This window comes from Nerophis ophidion, linkage group LG15 (genome assembly GCF_033978795.1).
Source record: "Nerophis ophidion isolate RoL-2023_Sa linkage group LG15, RoL_Noph_v1.0, whole genome shotgun sequence".
In the NCBI taxonomy this organism is placed as follows: domain Eukaryota; kingdom Metazoa; phylum Chordata; class Actinopteri; order Syngnathiformes; family Syngnathidae; genus Nerophis; species Nerophis ophidion.
The window spans coordinates 24,437,014-24,457,480 of record NC_084625.1 but is presented as its reverse complement, the minus strand read 5'-3'; the positions used below and the strand labels follow the sequence as shown (position 1 = coordinate 24,457,480).

General features: G+C 40.2%; 1 protein-coding gene across 2 annotated transcripts; it reads right to left on the bottom strand.

Annotated features, from left to right (window-relative positions):
* Positions 1-1,394: 1,394 nt before the first annotated feature.
* On the bottom strand, positions 1,395-12,906 carry thtpa (thiamine triphosphatase). 2 transcript variants are annotated; one of them, XM_061921891.1, is made up of 5 exons: positions 12,778-12,906; positions 7,657-7,726; positions 6,091-6,413; positions 5,892-6,009; positions 1,395-2,745 (listed from the first exon to the last, which is right to left on the bottom strand). In XM_061921891.1, exons 1-5 carry the CDS (start codon positions 12,823-12,825, stop codon positions 2,645-2,647), a joined length of 660 nt encoding a protein of 219 aa, XP_061777875.1. In that variant the 5' UTR covers positions 12,826-12,906; the 3' UTR covers positions 1,395-2,644. The 2 variants fall into 2 exon arrangements, with proteins under 2 accessions (XP_061777875.1, XP_061777874.1); XM_061921890.1 differs by having other exon boundaries at positions 5,892-6,413.
* Positions 12,907-20,467: the final 7,561 nt, after the last annotated feature.

Sequence of the window (20,467 nt, the reverse complement as noted above, 5' to 3'; positions counted from 1 at the left end):
CCAGATGCCCAAACCACCTCATCTGGCTCCTCTCCATGTGGAGGAGCAGCGGCTTTAGTTTGAGCTCCTCCCGGATGACAGAGCTTCTCACTCTATCTCGAAGGGAGAGCCCCGCCACCCGGCGGAGGAAACTAATTTCAGGCGCTTGTACCCATGATCTTGTCCTTTCGGTCATAACCCGAAGCTCATGACCATAGGTGAGGATGGGAACGTAGATCGACCGGTAAATTAAGAGCTTTGGCTTCCGGCCCAGGTCCTTCTTCAACCACAATGGATTGATACAGCGTCCGCATTACTTAAAACGCCACACCGATCTGCCTGTCGATCTCACGATCCACTCTTCCCTCACTCGTGAACAAGACTCCTAGGTACTTGAACTCCTCCACTTGGGGAAAGATATCCTCCTCAACCCGGTACTATTGTTTTTTCGGTAAAATTCTGGTAACTGAGTTGCCAGGTTTTTGTTTTTGGAGGCATGTCTTAATGAAATTAAACAATGGATGTCCGCTAACTTTTTCCAACCCAATGCCAAGAAAACGGAAATGCTGATTATCGGTCCTGCTAAACACCGAAATCTATTTAATAAAACCACCTTAACATTTGACAACCAAACAATTACACAACGCGACTCGGTAACGAATCTGAGTATTATCTTCGACCCAACTCTCTCGTTTTAGTCACAAATTAAGATTGTTACTAAAACGGCCTTCTTTCATCTCCGTAATATCGCGAAAATGTGTTCCATTTTGTCCATTAGCGACGCTGAGATCATTATTCATGCGTTCGTTACGTCTCGTCTCGATTACTGTAACATATTATTTTCAGGTTTCCCCATGTTTAGCATTAAAATATAACAGTTGATACAAAATGCGGCTGCTAGACTTTTGACAAGAACAGGAACATTTGATAATATTACGCCTATACTGGCTCACCTGCACTGGCTTCCTGTGCATTTAAGATGTGACTTTAAGGTAGAAAATACTACACGGTCAAGCTCCATCCTATCTTACTGATTTTATTGTACCATATGTCCCGGCAAAAAATCTGCGGTCTCCTCCAAGGTTTCTCATTGTTATCCCATTGGGTTGAGTTTTCTTTTGCCCTGATGTGGGATCTGAGCCGAGGATCTCTTTGTGGCTTTTGCAGCCCTTCGAGACACTCGTGATTTAGGGCTATATAAGTAAACAAGATATTGTTTACCGTAAAATCTATTGTCATTTTTACAGTGTACAATTTGAGGGATAACTTTTTTGCTTGTTAAAAGTCAAGCAGATATTCATTATTATTATTTTAACTAAAAATAGTATTAAAGTTTAAAAGATATGCAATTGCATGCAATTCATGTGTATTTTGCTGTCAAAATGGAAAGAATGAACACATTTAGAAAGCAAATATAATGTACATTATTGTTTATTCACGGGTCACTTTTTTTGTGTGTCCTGTCCAGCTACTCAGGCAAATCATACAGTAGAAGTAGTCCATATCGGCTGTACAAATGTACTTTACAAAACAGAAGTGTGGGATACTTCTCTTGTTCCCTTATTTGTATTTGACTTTAATAAATTGATTTATATTATTCTGCGATGAGGTGGCGACTGGTCCAGGGTGTACACCGCCTTCCGCCCGAATGTAGCTGAGATAGGCACCAGCACCCCTCGCGACCCCAAAGGGAATAAGCGGTAGAAAATGGATGGATGGATTTATATTATTATTTGGTGCAGCCTGGCCGGAGCAGGAGGGGATAGAAAGAGAAAAAAAGAAAGACAGAGGGGGAAATAGTGGGTACAAGAGGGGCATATGACAGAGAGACAACAACAACAGCAAACACAACAACGGGCAACTTTAAATGATGTGTTGGGGAGGAGCCAACCCCTGGGCCTTGAGTTTGACACCTGTGCTCTAAAAAAAGCAACAGATTGTAAAACATACATGTTTAGATTTAAAACGTCCCCTTAAATTAAAGATCTCCATTAAGCTTGAGCTCTATGCTGTCTTTAAGGACCTACTACAAAAAAAACGCTAGTCAGACCTCGGTACTATCTCTCCAGATTAATGGTGTGTGAGAGTCACAGGAGGAAAATATTATTTTGCATGAATAAATCCCTGAACCCCGAACATAAGAAATCATCTTTGTCAGATTTTTTCCTAGTGAAAAAAATACCTTTTTATCCTCTGATCATTACAGTAAATACAAGTTATTTGCATCTCAGGGCATTCAATGACCTGGATGAATGAGAACATTCATAGACAAGTTATTTGCATAGAAACGCAATTATTCCAAAAGCAAGTACAGTAGTCCCACCGTTTAATGCAAAAGCATAATGCCTGCATTTTTTACAGTTCTTGTAGACAACAATACCTCACAACACAGACAAACAAGAGAAAGCAAAGTCTGTGTACATTTAATGGCTCCTTCCTAATTTATTGATAAATAATACGATAAACAATTCCCGTGCTGCTAACTACCTTGTTGCATTGACTGTATTGTTACAGGTAAGGTTCCACCAGCGGGTGCTGGCGTTGCCTGGCAAAGGAACAATATATCCACTTAATTGCATTGAACAGGAAGGCTCTTCCTTCATCCGAGCTGGACTGGACAAGGACCCTCGTTGAACACAACCAGTATGAAAGCGTGATGAGTCTTTCACAAAATGTGTTCCCTCATTAGTCTTGCGTAGTGCTCTGGGTGGTTTATTTTAAGGTAAACAGACATTTTCCCTTCAATGCGCTGATCTCCAGTCAAACCTGTGAAGAAGTAAATAACATGGGAGTTTACGTTAAATAAATACAGATGACTCGCATTATCAGTATATGATATACTATATCATGTTAATTGCCTGACAACCCAAGTCTGGTTTGTGTGGTACGTACAACCATAGACCCCCTAGTAATAATGATAATGAACTGATAGCAAAGCAAACGCGCCAAAGCATGTGTGTACATTATTTTTTGTTAAGTATTACTGCTTACTTCTTAATATTGACAATGATGCCTGTAATGGTAAAACCTCAACTTGAGAATGTTTTGAGATAACAGCTGTCCCTCAGCTAAGTGCTACATGTATGCTTTAAGTTGCAAGCAAACATTTGATTCACACGCATCCCCTTTATTAGTTGGCATAGCAAATGTCATAGTAAGACCTGCCCAAAACATCCTGCCTTGCTTGCTAGCATTAGCTTTTAGCTTAGAGATTGAGCTAAGTTTGCTCTCCAACAATGGGAGGAAAAAAAGTGTTAAGGAGAGTGCAGAGAAAAAGAAGGTTATATTTATTCAATTAAAGTACCAGTAGAGTGGAAAAACAAGTTGCCTCAATATTGACGCTATTATTGTTTATATATGAGATTATGACACCAAAAGACTTCCAAAGTTGACAAATAAATAGATAAAAACGGAGCTTCCAGACATTTTGAGAATGGATGAGTAAGCCAGTCACGGGATCTGTGATGTAGCGTTAGGAACCACAGATCCCTTCTCTATCAACTTCAATGCTAATCAAGCTGACTTTGTGAGAGCCAACAATGATTAATTTGGGAAAAAATATGATCCACCTTATATTTTTCAACCTGAACACAAAGATAAGTTTTAGAAGCCAAGTGCTAAACGGATGCAGCTTTATTGAAACACTAGAGCATCATGTAGCATTTCTAGGTGCTAGATATTAGACTTAGACTTCCTTTTTATTGTCATTCAAATTTGAACTTTACAGTATGATAAAAACGACAGTTGTTGCATTAACATACAAATTAACCATAAGGGGACGTCGTGGCGCAGTTGGGAGAGTGGCTGTGCCAGCAACCTGAGGGTTCCTGGTTCAATCCCCACCTTCTACCATCCTGGTTACGTCCGTTGTGTCCATGAGCAAGACACTTCACCCTTGCCCCTGATGGGTCCTGATTTGGGCTGTGCATGGCAGCTCCTGCCATCAGTGTGTGAATGTGTATGTGAATGTGGAAATAGTGTCAAAGCGCTTCCAATTCCTTAAAAAAAGGTAGAAAAGCTCTATACAAGTATAACCCATTTACCATAATAAACCGTAATAAAACAAACACTTACAGTACAATTTCCACTCTCATTGGTAAGCCGACCGACGGGACGCTCACACATAGTAATCCCCTTTAGAAGAAGAATCAATTGCAATTCTCACAAAGGGTTAAAAACAATTTGCCGCAACTAGGTCTTTTTCGCCATCTCGGTGGATGTCAAAGTCGACCAGCCTGTTGAATTGATTAATGTGGACCCCAACCCCGACCCCGACTTAAACAAGTTGAAAAACTTATTCGGGTGTTACCATTTAGTGGTCAATTGTACGGAATATGTACTGAACTGTGCAATCTACTAATAAAAGTATCAATCAATCAATCAATCAATCTATGGCCACATTTAATCCAGAATTTACTTTTAGCAAGTTTGAGACAAAACAGAAGCAGCCGCCGGCTCAGTGTGTCAACAATAGCAGCATAAGCTAGCATAGTTCATTGCTATCAATCCGCAGCTAAAATGGTCTGTGTAAGTTAGCGCTTACAATAACAATATCGCTCATATTTGGTTAATATTCAGGTCATGACATGTAAATGGAGTATTGTTGGTGGTTTCTGGATGTTTTTTCAGAGGGTACAACGGCCGCAATAGAGAACCCTCGATTTGTTGACTCAATTGTTAGCTATTTCTTTACGATTTCGAAAGCATAAAAAAGTCAAACATCTGTGTTCTTGTCTTACGTAATGATAAACAGCACATCTTTTTCCAATTTTTGCATATTTTCAATATGACTGATAACATGGTCAAAGTGCAGAAGTGTTACTCCACTGACCTATAATCAACGGAAATTGCAGAAGAAATTTTGAGCAGAATATTATAAACGGCCAACTGAATTTGTGGCATTTTGTGATGTTTATTTTGTATTTTTACATACTATGCAGATTCTAAATATGATTAGATATGGTTTAGTTGATACACTGAAACACAATCAAGCATATCAATTCAACTTGTTTTTCCACCCTACTTGTACTTTGAAGAAAGTAATAAGCAAAAACCTGTTGCCAACTTGGCGAAGCAATTTGCACGTCTGCACCATACTGAAGCAGAATGAGTATAATGCCAGCCATGAATGTTAAAATAATATCTACACGGCAGACATGTATCAATAAAAATATGGAAAAGCTGCTGATGGTGTGTTTGACAGGAAGGAGATACCGTAGAAGTCCACTCTCCAAGGTAATTACATTACTTCATAAAACTTCTGCAGTTGTTGTTGGTAGGCAATACAATTATTTTCAGTTAAGAGCTCTGCCTAAGAACCAATTTAGCACGTAAGTTGAGGTATTACTGTTGTTGGGATTTTTTAATCGTAAAAAAGTTTTATTGAACCACATCACGGTACAGGGTGGCGTAGATTGGGAGAGTGATCGTGCCAGCAACATGAGGGTTCCTGTTTCAATCCTCAACTTCTACCAACCTAGTCACGTCTGTTGTGTCCTTGAGCAAGACACTTCACCCTTGCTCCTGGTGAGCCGTGGTTAGTGCCTTGCATGGCAGCTCCCGCCATCAGTGTGTGAATGGGTGAATGTGGAAAGAGTGTCAAAGCGCTTTGACTACCTTGAAGGTAGAAAAGCGCAATATATAACCAATTTACATTTACACTTCAAATTCAACATGTCCAATAAAAGAAAAATCAGATCTTATTTAATCCGACCCCTTTTCCATGTCTCTGTAATTATTATTCAGTAACCAAGCACAGAAACATTGCGCAGTAATAAATACGCTCAGAATATATGAAGTTACATACTGTTGAATACATCAGAGGACCAGTGTTCATTCTGTCGTATTCACCAGTGCAACAACTCCGCTGGCATTGTACTCAATGGTATCAGATGTTTCTGTAGTGAGCTCACCAAGTTTTTTTGCTGTTCTTTCAATCTTGTCCAAGGCGGCCCGCATATCTCCTCCTTCTGGTATGAGGACCTCTATCTCTCCCACACTGTGGCCAAAATCTGCTTCGTCGAGATCTACCTGCACGCCATCCTCTTCTAAAGTGAACGTCCATCTCACTGTGGTAAACTCTGCAAAGGCGACAAGATTCATTCTCCTCACCCAACACTTGTCTTGTTCAGAGTCCATCTCATGTCGACAGCTCTCAGTCACGCAGCAGGACGCCTGGTCCAGGATGGTCACATCTTTGCAAATATCCTTTAATACCTCCATCAGCTTCATCTTAATATCTCCTAAATTGGTTATCTCTTTGTAGCGACTACATAACGCTTCCGATTGTGTCTCCTCTGCTCCTGTCACTCTTGCGACCGGACACTTCAGCTCCCAGCATCCTTTGCGTTTGCGCAGCCACACATCTCTTAAAGTGAGGTGAAATTGTGGTGTGTCAAAGTACTGGTCGTGAAACCGGCGCTGACCAGCACAAACTGTAAAAAAAAAAAAGTTACAAAAAAAGAGTGTACTTTCATTAACCATATACAAAAATGAGACTGAAAACATTGTATTTTAATTACAGCTGTCAAAAACAACACTTCAACTCATTTTATTATTCACAAATAATGATCGCAGTAATCATGCAGATTAATCACACTATTTATTTTGACTGTATGCATACATCAGTGCAAAGACTGGTGAGACTTCGAATTATGTGTTCACTTGGCAAATTTGACGTAAATGAAAGTAAAACATTTTTTCCCAGTTGACATTCTGAGAGTAAAATTGCATTTTTTAAGTTAATCTAAATTATGCAAGCAAGTAATAACCCAATTAATAACAGATTCAAAAGTGTGACTGAAAAGAGTAATCATTTGATCACACTACTTTTTATACAAGATTTTATATTTTTTCTTTGGAATCAGTCTGAGAAAGACATGTCACATTACAGGGCCACCACAGGTAAAATCGGGGCCCTACAAACCATAAAAATATTGTATTATTATTATTCTTTCAAATAAATAATGTGTATATCAGTGAGACACCGCAGTGAAACAGGCTCGTTATACCCTGCTGATGATGTGTTGTTGCAATAGTTCTTTGAGTAAGCTGTTTATTTTTTTACTGTATGTTATGAAATAGAAATATGGCCTTAATAGTCCTCTGAGTTGAATAGCTAGTGTTGTATCTGTGTGAATAAGGGGGAAATATTATACTTTTATACTTCTTTTTCTGCTTCTCTAATTTATTCATTCGGGGTGAAGACAGGTTGCACCACTTAGTTAATATTGACGGCATTAAATAAAAATATAGAATTGGAAAATAGAAACATTTAATTTTTTATTTGGAGGCCCTTTTTATTCATGTGAAACCATTTGTTTACACTTTTTTCTAATAAAATAATTTACTTTTATGCATTTTAGTCCTAAAACAAATGTTGGGAAAAACAATTGTTCAATATTTTTTTAAAAGCAAACTGACAATTTTGACATAGTTAAAACATAAATCTATATACAGTACATTCCTAACTTAACTGCAACTGCAGTTAAATTAAAGATAAAGAGGGGCGGCCCAGCACAATATAATTTGGAGTTAAAATATTTATGCATGTAAAGGAACAGACTGCATAAACTCCAAAAACAGGCATTGCAAAATATTGCTTGTCTCTTTCAGTATTCATGATCGTCTTATATTCGGCTCAAAAGCTAAGGTTAGAGCCAACCAAACATACCGTACCTCCAATTTCTTGCAGGATTTTCAGCGTGTTTGCACTGCACAAAAACTTCCTTTCCACCTCGATACTCATCTGAAATAACAAATATGACCATTAACAAGACATTAAAGCAGCTAAAGACCCAAATCTGTAAACTCTAACTTAATAATTGCGATACTTAAAATGATTCACCCCCCTTTTCAAATGATACTTCTTAGTTTAGATTTCGACTATTTAATCGTTCAACACAGCTATAGAACATTTATACACATTGTAAATGTATAAAATGTACAGCAATGAGGGTGACTAATATTGAGTGCACTTGTGAAAAAAAAATACTGGTGTTTCCCATATATATTTGTGGTGGCCTGCCAAGAATACATTTGGACCACCAGGAATAAATTTGACGCTGCCTATTAAGTGGCAGTATGCATTGTAACCGGGCTTCCATTTCCCACATTGTAGTTGGGATGTAGGGCTTCACGGTGGAAGAGGGGTTAGTGCGTCTGCCTCACAATACGAAGTTCCTGCAGTCCTGGGTTCAAATCCAGGCTCGGGATCTTTTTGTGTGGAGTTTGCATGTTCTCCCCGTGAATGCGTGGATTCCCTCCGGGTACTCCGGCTTCCTCCCACCTCCAAAGACATACACCTGGGGATAGGTTGATTGGCAACACAAAATTGGCCCTAGTGTTTGAATGTGAGTGTGAATGTTGTCTGTCTATCTGTGTTGGCCCTGCGATAAGGTGGCGACTTGTCCAGGGTGTACCCCGCCTTCCGCCCGATTGTAGCTGAGATAGGCGCCAGCACCCCCCGCGACCCCAAAAGGGAATAAGCGGTAGAAAATGGATTAATAGTTGGGATGTAACAGGTAAAACTTGAGACGATTGCAAATTAAAATTATAGTGAAACCGTGATTGATAACCGCACTTGGAATAAAACTCACATAATCATATTTTCTGGGTGAAGCAAGCGAGCGGCGCTAATTGCTAACTAGCAGCTGGCACCTTTAATTGCTGCTCGCCTAAATGCTACCACAAATTCAAGGTAAATTAATGTCTACACCCTCTCAAACCTTTACAAATTCAATTTGAAAGAAGATAAACATATTTAAACACATGTTAAAATAACATTAATACAGCTCTTTATAAGGCAGAACAAGGAAAAGCTAATAGTGCGTCTGTTGTTTTTTTTTTTTTTAAATAGATAAAAGTTGATTTAAATATTTTAGTGTATGCAAACATATTTTTTGAGCACATTTAAAGTTAAAGACAGGAAGTCGAAAAATTAAAAATAATAATTATTAAAAGATAAGGCACAATGGGAAAATTAGACTTAGACTTACTTTTATTGTCATTCAAATTTGAACTTTACAGTACAGACAAGAACAAAATGTTGTTGCATTAGCTAGTTGTAGTGCAGGATGAAAGAGCAATAATGTGCAGATATAAATAAATAGATTACTGAACAGATAAATGTATTGCACTTTTTCATATGCATCCACGTTTATGGATGCATGTTATATTGTCTTTATATTCCAGCGAGTTAATCCGTTTTTGGGGGGGGGGATTGAGGGACTTCATTTGATGCGTTCAAGAGTCTGATGGCCTGAGGGAAGAAGCTGGTACAGAATCTGGAGGTTCTGTAACGGAGGCTGTGGAACCTCTTTCTAGAGCAGTGGTTCTCAAATGGGGGTATGCGTACCCCTGAGGGTACTTGAAGGTATGCCAAGGGGTATGTGAGATTATTTAAAAATATTCTAAAAATAGCAACAATTCAAATGTCCTTTATAAAATATATGTATTGAATAATCCATCCATCCATCCATTTTCTACTTTTCCTTGTTCTGCCTTATAAAGAGCTGTATTAATGTTATTTTAACATGTGTTTAAATATGTTTATCTTCTTTCAAATTGAATTTGTAAAGGTTTGAGAGGGTGTAGACATTAATTTACCTTGAATTTGTGGTAGCATTTAGGCGAGCAGCAATTAAAGGTGCCAGCTGCTAGTTAGCAATTAGCGCCGCTCGCTTGCTTCACCCAGAAAATATGATTATGTGAGTTTTATTCCAAGTGCGGTTATCAATCACGGTTTCACTATAATTTTAATTTGCAATCGTCTCAAGTTTTACCTGTTACATCCCAACTATTAATCCATTTTCTACCGCTTATTCCCTTTTGGGGTCGCGGGGGGTGCTGGCGCCTATCTCAGCTACAATCGGGCGGAAGGCGGGGTACACCCTGGACAAGTCGCCACCTTATCGCAGGGCCAACACAGATAGACAGACAACATTCACACTCACATTCAAACACTAGGGCCAATTTTGTGTTGCCAATCAACCTATCCCCAGGTGTATGTCTTTGGAGGTGGGAGGAAGCCGGAGTACCCGGAGGGAACCCACGCATTCACGGGGAGAACATGCAAACTCCACACAAAAAGATCCCGAGCCTGGATTTGAACCCAGGACTGCAGGAACTTCGTATTGTGAGGCAGACGCACTAACCCCTCTTCCACCGTGAAGCCCTACATCCCAACTACAATGTGGGAAATGGAAGCCCGGTTACAATGCATACTGCCACTTAATAGGCAGCGTCAAATTTATTCCTAAATACAAAGAGGGCACTTTAAGTTGATGATTACTTCTATGTGTAGAAATCTTTATTTATAATTGAATCACATGTTTATTTTTCCAACAAGATTTTAGTTATTTTTATATCTTTCTTTCCAAATAGTTTAAGAAAGACCACTACAAATGAGCAATATTTTGCACTGTTATAACATTTAATAAATCAGAAACTGATGACATAGTGTTGTATTTGACTTCTTTATCTCTTTTTTTCAACCAAAAATGCTTTGCTCTGATTAGGGGGTACTTGAATTTAAAAAATAATCACAGGGAGTACATCACTGAAAAAAGGTTGACAACCACTGTTCTAGAGTCCAGCAGTGAAAACAGTCCTTGGTGGGGGGGTGGGAGGAGTCTCTACAGATTTTCTGAGCCCTGGTCAGGCAGTGGCTTTTTGCCATTTCCAGGATAGGAGGAAAATGCTGAAATGTTGCTACAATTAATTAACAACACAAATATTTTTCTTTACATATAGGTATGATTTAGCCCTTTTAATTACACGCAAATGCAACACAGTTCATTATTCAAATTTAAAATAGGACACCCACCACAAATAAATTGCAGTCCTATGGGAAACACTACATAAAACATATTTTACAGTGGTTCTTAATCGAACCGTAGGGGTTCGGTGAGTCAGGCTCAGTGGTTCGGCGGTGGTCAAGACACACGTATAAATACAAACGTCTCCCTAATGGCAGAAGTCACACTGATTTGCAGGTGTGTAATTTGTTGTGAGTTTATGCACTGTGTTGGTTTTGTTCTTTGAACAAGGTGATGTTCATGCACGGTTCATTTTGTGCACCAGTAAAAAAACATCGTAGCACTTTAGTATGGGGAACATATTCACCATTAATTAGTTGCTTAATAACATGCAAATTAGTAACATATTGGCTCTTAACTAGTCATTATTAAGTACTTATTAATGCCTTATTCGGCATGGCATTATTATAACCCTAACCCTCTAACCCTGGCCCTAACCCTCTAACCCAGGGGTGTCAAACTCAAATAGAGTGGGCCAAAATTCTAAACTGAACAAAGCCGCAGGTCAAAGTTGAACAACTTAACCTTTTAATAGGGACCCAAACAAGTTTTGCATTGAATATTGAACGAGCAAGGCTTATATAACTTTATAGTGACATGCAAAATCAAGTTTTGTTGGTAGCGGGGGTGTATATTATAGCGTCCCGGAAGAGTTAGTGCTGCAAGGGGTTGTGGGTATTTGTTCTGTTGTGTTTATGTTGTGTTACGGTGCGGGTGTTCTCTTGAAATGTGTTTGTCATTCTTGTTTGGTGTGGGTTCACGGTGTGGTGTAACAGTGTTAAAGTTGTTTATACGGCCACCCTCAGTGTGACCTGTATGGCTGTTGACCAAGTATGCTTTGCATTCACTTGTGTGTGTGTAGAAGCCGCATATATTATGTGACTGGCCGGCACGCTGTTTGTATGGAGGAAAAGCGGACGTGAAGACAGGTTGTAGAGGATGCTAAAAGCAGTACCTTTAAGGCACGCCCCCAATATCGTTGTCCGGGTGGAAGTTCGGGAGATTGGTTGCCCCGGGAGATTTTCGGGGGGGGCACTGAAATTTGTGATTCTCCAGGAAAAATCGTGAGGGTTGGCAAGTATATTAGCGTTGGTTGCGGTGATACAGCGGCACCGCTAGTGTATAATACCGGCGGGCCAGCTCTAATATTAATATATTATTGCCTCAAGAGCCAAATGAAATTACACGGCGGGCCAAATTTGGCCTGCGGGCCAGAGTTTGACACCCATGCTCTAACCTTAACCCTAACCAAATAACTCTAAATTAAGTCTTTGTTACTTAGAATATGTTCCCCATACTTAAGTGTTACCAAAAACATATAACTTAGTATTGAATTGGAAAAGAAAACATTTTATTTTTCACTAAAGAAGGGTTCGGTGAATGCACATATTCTGTACCTCCAACAAGGTTAAGAACCACTGATCTATTACATTCAACACCACACACATGACATAACATTTTGTTTGCCAACTAGTTTTGCTCTTGGCAGTGTATAGTGTTTTATGAAAAATTGATAGGTGGCGACTTGTCCAGGGTGTACGCCGCCTTCTGCCCGATTGTAGCTGAGATAGGCACCAGTGTCCCCTGCGACCCCAAGGGGAATAAGCGGTAGGAAATGGATGGATGATTGACTCTTTTACATGAATACACACTGCAGGTACGTCCACTGTGACGTTTAAAACACACTGCGGTGAGGAGAATTACATTAAATATCCGCAATTCCTCGGCAACTGAATATTTTTTCATGTATAATAATACACACCCTTGTTTCAAACGTATGTCAGCTAGAAATCCACGCTTACTGTTCAAGCAGTTGTGCACACGTTATAATGCACACTAGCCATTAGAACTAACTAGGATACCGACAACAACATTTGTAAAGGATTAATTGCAGTGTTGCATTTAAAACGTAGCTGTGGCTGCTGCACCTGCGTTTGTCAATCAAAACTGTATTAACCACCTACAGTCGATTTTCACAAACCTTTAACTTGAAGACGAGACAGTAAAAAAAAAAAAAGAGAGTAAGCATCGACTGCAGTTGATTTCCGGGGGCGGTCAAACCTCCCCACGTCAGCACCGTCAATTTTACTCAGGCGCAATTAAGGACACCTATTAGGGCCTTTGGAATCACATCACCACTTCCTGTCCCAGTAGCGCAGATGTATATATGCCGCAGTTTAAACAACCTCGTGGGTTATGCATATTTGTAAATATGTATATTCTTTAAAAAGAGACATCATTAATGCAGGTAGAGTTAAGTCAAGACGGTCATGTGACTGAATGGAATACACCACTGATTACCACTTAATTGGTTTTATTCAAACTGGGCGAGTCTCAAGTATGAAATATTTTCAGCACACAACGATCATTTATTGCTCATAAGTAATTACATTTTTTTCCGGTAGGTTACATAAGTGATTTAATGTCGCTTATGAATGTCAGCAATCAGCCTTGGGGGGAGCTGTGGTGTTTTTACTCAGGGGTGGGTGGATGGATCGATCCACAGATCGACACTATAGATACTGGATCAGTATTTGAGCAATACTAGAGGGATGAGATCGATATGGTACGGTTAGCTAGTGTGTTTAAGTTGATTTCGAAAATGTATAGTTTCATTATGATACAATACATATTTTAAATATTTTAACATCTTCGGAAATGTCTGAAAATTAGTAGGAAGAAGCATCCATCCATTTTCTACTACTTATTCCCTTTGGGGTCGCGGGCGGCGCTGGTGCCTATCTCAGCTACAATCGGGCGGAAAGCGGAGTACACCCTGGACAAGTCACCACCTCATCGCAGGGCCAACATATGAACAGATAACATTCACACTCACATTCACACACTATAGGGCCCATTTAGTGTTACCAATCAACCTATCCCCAGGTGCATGTCTTTGGAAGTGGGAGGAAGCCATAGTACCTGGAGGGAACCCACGCATTCACGGGGAGAACATGCAAACTCCACACAGAAAGATCCCGAGCCCGGGGTTGAACCCTGACTACTCAGGACTTTCGTATTGTGAGGTAGACGCACTAACCCCTCTGCCACTGAAGAAGCAAAGTTTATTTAATTCATTTCGCATGTGCATAAATGTATGCGATTTTTTTGTTATATTTATATATTTTAAGTTGTAAACAGGGCTTCATGGTGGCAGAGGGGTTAGTGCCTCACAATACGAAGGTCCTGAGTAGTCAGTGTTCAATCCCGGGCTCGGGATCCTTCTGTATGGAGTTTGCATGTTCTCCCCGTGAATGCGTGGGTTCCCTCCGGGTACTCCGGCTTCCTCCCACCTCCAAAGACATGTACCTGGGGATAGGTTGATTAGCAACACTAAATTGGCCCTAGTGTTTGAATGTGAGTGTGTATGTTGTCTGTCTATCTGTGTTGGCCCTGCGATGAAGTGGCGACTTGTCCAGGGTGTACCGCGCCTTCTGCCCGATTGTAACTGAGATAGGCACCAGCGCCCCCCGTGACCCCAAAGGGAATAAGCGGTAGAAAATAGATGGATGGAAGTTGTAAACAAAACTCATACAGTGAATATATTTTATGTATACACATACATGTAGCAGTTTAAACTTGACTAGCGTTGAGCGTTACAGCAAATGTTGGCATACTAAGTACAAACAGGGCTGGTATTGCCAATACCAGCACTTTACACTTGACATTTTCAATATCAATGAATGACTTTTTGATTTTTTCTGTAATTTTGTTTGTCCTAATTTTAAACATGACCACATATGTTTCAGTTGCAACTGTCTGGGAGGCCCTTAAGGCTTACTTAAGAGGGCAGATAATATATTTTATGGCTAATAAAAGAAAGAACTCCGAAACAAAACAACTAAGTCTGGACAAGCAAATAGCTGAAATTGATAAAATATATGCACAATTTCCATCTCCTGAATTGTATAAAGAGCGCCTGAAACTTAAAGCAGAATATGACCTTATTTCATCATCTTTCATTAAAAAACCTTCTGTTTAGGAATAGGAGTGCTCTGTATGAACTTGGTGAAAAGGCAGAGGGAAATTCTGTCCAGACAATTGAAGGGGGCAAGACCTAAACAAATATCAATGGGGTACTTTCTCAGGATGGTAAGGTCACTACAGACCAACAGGAAATAAATAACATTTTTAAAGATTACTATTGTAAACGGTATGCGTCCAACAGCCCCTCCAAACTAATTTTTTTTTTAAGGATCTACATATCCCATCTGTGCCACCAGATCACGTCTTAAATCTAGATAAGCCAGTAACACAACAAGAAATATTGGAGGCAATTAAGTCTCTACAAACTAGGAAATCACCTGGTCTGGATGGTCTGCCGTGTGAATTTTATGTGAAATTTTCCACACAGTTAGCTCCTATTTTGGCAGTCATGTACTCAGAATCACTGGAAGCGGGATTTCTTCTAACCACTCTAAATCAGGCATGCATAACATTACTGGTATAAAAGAGCAATGAACCCTTAGATTGCGGATCCTATAGACCCATATCTTTGTTAAATACAGACTATAAAATATTGGCCAATGTATTGGCTTGTCGTTTGGAAAACATTTTACCCAGTCTAATATCCCCAGACCAGACAGGTTTTGTTAAGCATAGACGTTCTTGTCAAGCTGCTTCAGAATGTCTTCTCTCCATGGATGCAGAGAAGGCATTTGATAGAGGAGAAAGGGACTACCTCTTTGAAGTGAAGTGAATTATATTTATATAGCGCTTTTTCTCTAGTGACTCAAAGCACTTTACATAGTGAAACCCAATATCTAAGTTACAATCAAACCAGTGTGGGTGGCACTGGAAGCAGGTGGGTAAAGTGTCTTGCCCAAGGACACAACGGCAGTGACTAGGTTGGCAGAAGCGGGAATTGAACCTGCAACCCTCAAGTTGCTGGCACGGCCACTCTACCAACTGAGCTTTGAAACGCTGGCAAAATTTGTATTCAGGGAAACATTTATCACATGGATAAAATTGTTATATTCCAGCCCTTCTGCTATGATTCTGACTAATAATTTGTATTCAAGTCCTTTTGATTTACAAAGTGGAACTCGCCAGGGATGCCCCCTCAATACCCTTCTTTTTGTCCTGGCTATATCTAACCCCTAGCTTTAGCCATTAGATCCAATCACTCCATAATGGGCATAAATAGAAGAAACATAGAACATAAATTGTCCCTTTATGCTGACGACCTTCTCCTTAATGTGTCCAACGCAGAGTCTGTAATTCCAATAATCCTCAGCCTGTTACAACAGTTTGGTGAAATTTCCGGTTATAAATTGAATTTACATAACTGTGAGCTACTGCCTTTGAATATGGACCTCTCAATATTAGAAAACATTACGTTGCCCTTTAAGATAACTACAGACAGTTTTAATTACCTCGGAGTTACTATTACAAAGAATTTTAAATACCTTTTCAGGCAAAACTTTGGAAAGTTGTTTACACAAACCAAGTAAGAACTGGCTAATTGGACTCCCTTGTTCATTTCACTTATAGGCAGAGTCAATGCAATTAAGATGACTGTGCTTCCAAAATATCTGTATTTATTTCAATGCTTGCCTGTTTATATCCCTTGTACATTTTTCAAAAAATTATACTCAATGATCTCATCTTATATTTGGAATGGCAAACAACCACGTCCGCGCAAGGAGTTTTTACAAAGAGCAAAATATGATGGAGGTATGGCACTTCCAAATTTCTGTGTGTATTACTGGGCCGCCAACTTGTATTCCATGTCCTACTGGACATACTCTCACCTACATCAGGAAAGTCCTACATGGGTGAAGCTGAAGACACATTCCTGAGGTTCTCCTTCCTTGACAGCCCTAATGGGTGCAGCTTTGCCTCTATCAGTGAAGACAATTAACATCAATCCTGTAGTAAGTCACTCGCTCAAAATATACTGTCAATTTAGAAAACATTTCAACCTGCAAGGAATGAGTCTTTTCAGCCCAGTAGCATCAAATCACTGCTTTTCACCTTCAACACTCGATCGACACAGCTTTTAATATGTGGCATCAAAAGGGTTTGAAATCCTTCAATTATCTTTTTTTTAAACAATATATTCGCCTCTTTTATGGAATTGTCCGAGAAATTTAATTTACCCAGTTCTCATTTATTTACACATTTCCAGATAAGGGATTAGGTTAAAACAGTTCTTCTGCAGTTCCCTACCAAACCCTCTAAATCAACCACAGATGAAATGATGTCTTTAAATCCAACAAAGAAAAGGGCAATCTCATATATACTTAATGTACTCTCAGGATTAGAATGCATTTCCATCCTAAGAATTAGAACAGCATGGGAACAAGACCTCTGAACATCAATAGCTCACGTAACCTGGGCAAAAACTGAGAAAAGGGTTCACTCATCCTCAATGTGCGCACGACACTCACTGTTCCAATTTAAAGGGAAACACCGGTTTCACTTCTCAAAAGCAAAATTAGCTCAAATATTTCCCCAAATTAACCCATTATGTGATAGATGTAAATTAAATAACGCAACACCAATACACATTTTGGCTTTGTCCGAAGCTAAAGGGGTACTGGAAATATATATTTGAAGCACTCTCTACGGTCTTAACAATTGAAATTGATCCAAACCCTTTTATTTCTGTATTAATAATCATTCCTGAAGGGATGGAGTTACCTGTAGAGGGTCATAAAATAGTGGCCTTTACCACCCTCCTCGCACGCCGCCTGATATTATTGAAGTGTAAGGAGGCTGTCCCACCCTCAGTCTCTCACTGGATAAGGGACGTGCTAGCAAACCTGAAGCTCAAGAAAATAAGATATACATTATGGGGCTCTGAAAATAAGTTTTTCAAAGTGTGGAGACTTTTTTTGATTTTTTTTTGACCAATCCTTTTCACTAGTGCAGGAATAGCCCTCGACACGTATCTGAATATGACTGGCAATATTTCAGGCCTTGTCATGCTGCTTCTACAGTGTGTTTTAGCTTTCAATTACTTTATCTCAAGTGCCTTGTATTGATTTTTATTTATTTATTTATTTTCTTACTTATTTATTTATTTTACTCTGGGTACTTTCGTACGTACTCTTACTTTTGTTTTGTTTTTGTTTTGAGTGAGAGCAGGGGTAGGGGATGAAGAGTGTTTGAATTTGTTGTCATTGTGAATGTGAAATCAATAAAAAGAACTATGAAAAATTTTTTTTTTAAACAAATCTACCATCTATTTCTGGTGTTTTTGTAGACTGTACTTGTGTTTAGAGTCTCTTTACTCCTGTCACTCCATTTCCGCGACGAAAAGCGCGCTGCAGTTAGCCTGACGTCACACTTGCTGCGCCCTCCTGCTAGTCTTTCTCTCCTTAAAAGCCGCCAGTGTCATATCGCGAACATGCTGCTCGAGATCCAGACAACCCCGTGCATATAGCTTCCGTCATCACAACAATTGGTTTCAGCAATGCTGTACCGTTGAGCAAAGTACATATTTTTTCGGCGGTCAAATTTTTGGTGCATGACTAGTTAATAGTGCGCAAATAATAAATGATACATATACAGTATATACATTCGTTCTCTAACTACCTGCTGGTATCAATATGTGGTGTTAGCGTGTTATGATGTTAATTTTTTCCATGGTTTGTGTACACACTGTGTCTTTGGAGTATAAAGAAGTGTTTCGTGTCTGGGAATCAAACACGGAGACAGAGGTATGTGCACAGAGGAAATACTTGTTGGACTTGGGCCTGTTGTTCGCATAAGATTGCAATAAAAGCTAAAAAGAGTGTAAGACTTTGTGTGTCTTCTTCTGGATGCTACATACAATGAGTATCACCCACTTCTTCTCAGCAGTGTCCTGCACACTCACATTCTCCTTTTCCCATGGTTGGAAAACAAAGTTATTTTTATCTACAGCTATAAGCTAATGTGAGCAAGTTAGACCAGTTGTCTTGAGCGGATTTTATGGGGTTCACTGTGACATTTTCCACGCCAACTAATGGTGGAGATGCTCGTAACTCTGATTTTTGTTTGTAACTTAACGCATGGCAGCAGGTGGCACACGGGTTAGTGTGTGTGCCTCACAATACAAAGGTAATGGGTTCGATCCCTGGGCCCGGGGTCTCTCTGTGTGGCGTTTGCATGTTCTCCCTGTCACTGCGTGCGTTCCCTCCGGGTACTCCAGCTTCCTCCCACCTCCAAAGACATGCACCTGGGATAGGTTGATTGGCAACACTAAATTGGCCCTTGTGTGAATGTGAGTGTGAATGTTGTCTGTCCATCTGTGTTGCTAATGCGATGAGGTGGCGACTTGTCCAGGGTGTACACTGCCTTCCGCCTGAATGCAGTTTGGATAGGCTCCAGCTCCCCCGCGACCAGGGGCGCCGAAAAGGGAGGGGGGATAAAGGAGACGGATTCTAGGGGCCCATGATGGAGGGGGGCCCTGTAAAGATTCTTTTCATGGGGCCCAAAATCCCTAGCGGCGCCCCTGTCAGCGACCCTGAGAGGGACAAGCGGTAGATAATGGATGGAACCTAACGCATTACAAATAGCCGAGAAACATTTCTCATCACAAAACAGTCTTAAGGTACCACTGTACTGTTATTTAAATCTACGAAATACAGTTGGAGACCATGCCTCAAATATTGCAGCTTCTCCACACCGCATATTTATTTGTATTTCTTTTAAAGCACACTCTACAACATTTTGGCCTAAAATGGCCAAATGAAACAAAATATGAACACTACAGCAGTATTGGCCACTCTTAAAAACGAAACCAATCAGTGTGTGCTCTTGTTCAGTATTGTGGCCATTGATTGACCCAGACTCAGATAGTGTCACCTTTTCGGAATAAAGGAGTTCAAATGTAAATATATAGGTATTATTTAATGTCAAAGGTGCTCTCATAAGGGTAAAAAAAATATTTAAAAGGTAAAATAGTTTTTTTTATTCTTTAGTTATGAAAATCCATCCATCCATCTTTTTCCGCGTATCCAAGGTTTGAGTCGCGGGGGCAGCAGCCTGAGCAGAGAATCCCAGACTTTCCTCTCCCCAGCCACTTCATCCAGCTCTTCCCGGGAGATCCAGAGGCATTCCCAGGCCAGCCGGGAGACATAGTCTTCCCAACGTGTCCTGGGTCTTCCCCGTGGCCTCCTATCGGTCGGACGTGCCCAAAACACCTCCCTAGGGAGGCGTTCGGGTGGCATCCTGACCAGATGCCCAAACCACCTCATCTGGCTCCTCTCGATGTGGAGGAGCAGCGGCTTTATTTTGAGCTCCCCCCGGATGCCAGAGCTTCTTACCTTATCTCTAAGGGAGAGCCCCGCCACCCGGCCGAAGAAATACTGTTTTTGGCATTTGTACCCGTGATCTTGTCCTTTCGGTCATAATCCAAAGCTCATGACCATAAGTGAAGATGGGAACGTAGATCGACCGGTAAATTGAGAGCTTTGCCTTCCGGCTCAGTTCCTTCTTCACCACAACGGATCGCATTACTGAAGACGCCGCACCGATCCGCGTGTCGATTTCACAATCCAGTCTTCCCTCGCTCGTGAACAAGACTCCAAGGTACTTGAACTCCTCCACTTGGAGCAGGGTCTCTTCCCCAACCCGGAGAGGGCTATTTCGCGGAAATTCATTTACCCGGAACCAATTAACAATGACAAACAAAGTTTTACTGTATAAAAGTATTGTTATACCATATATGTCATATGCAT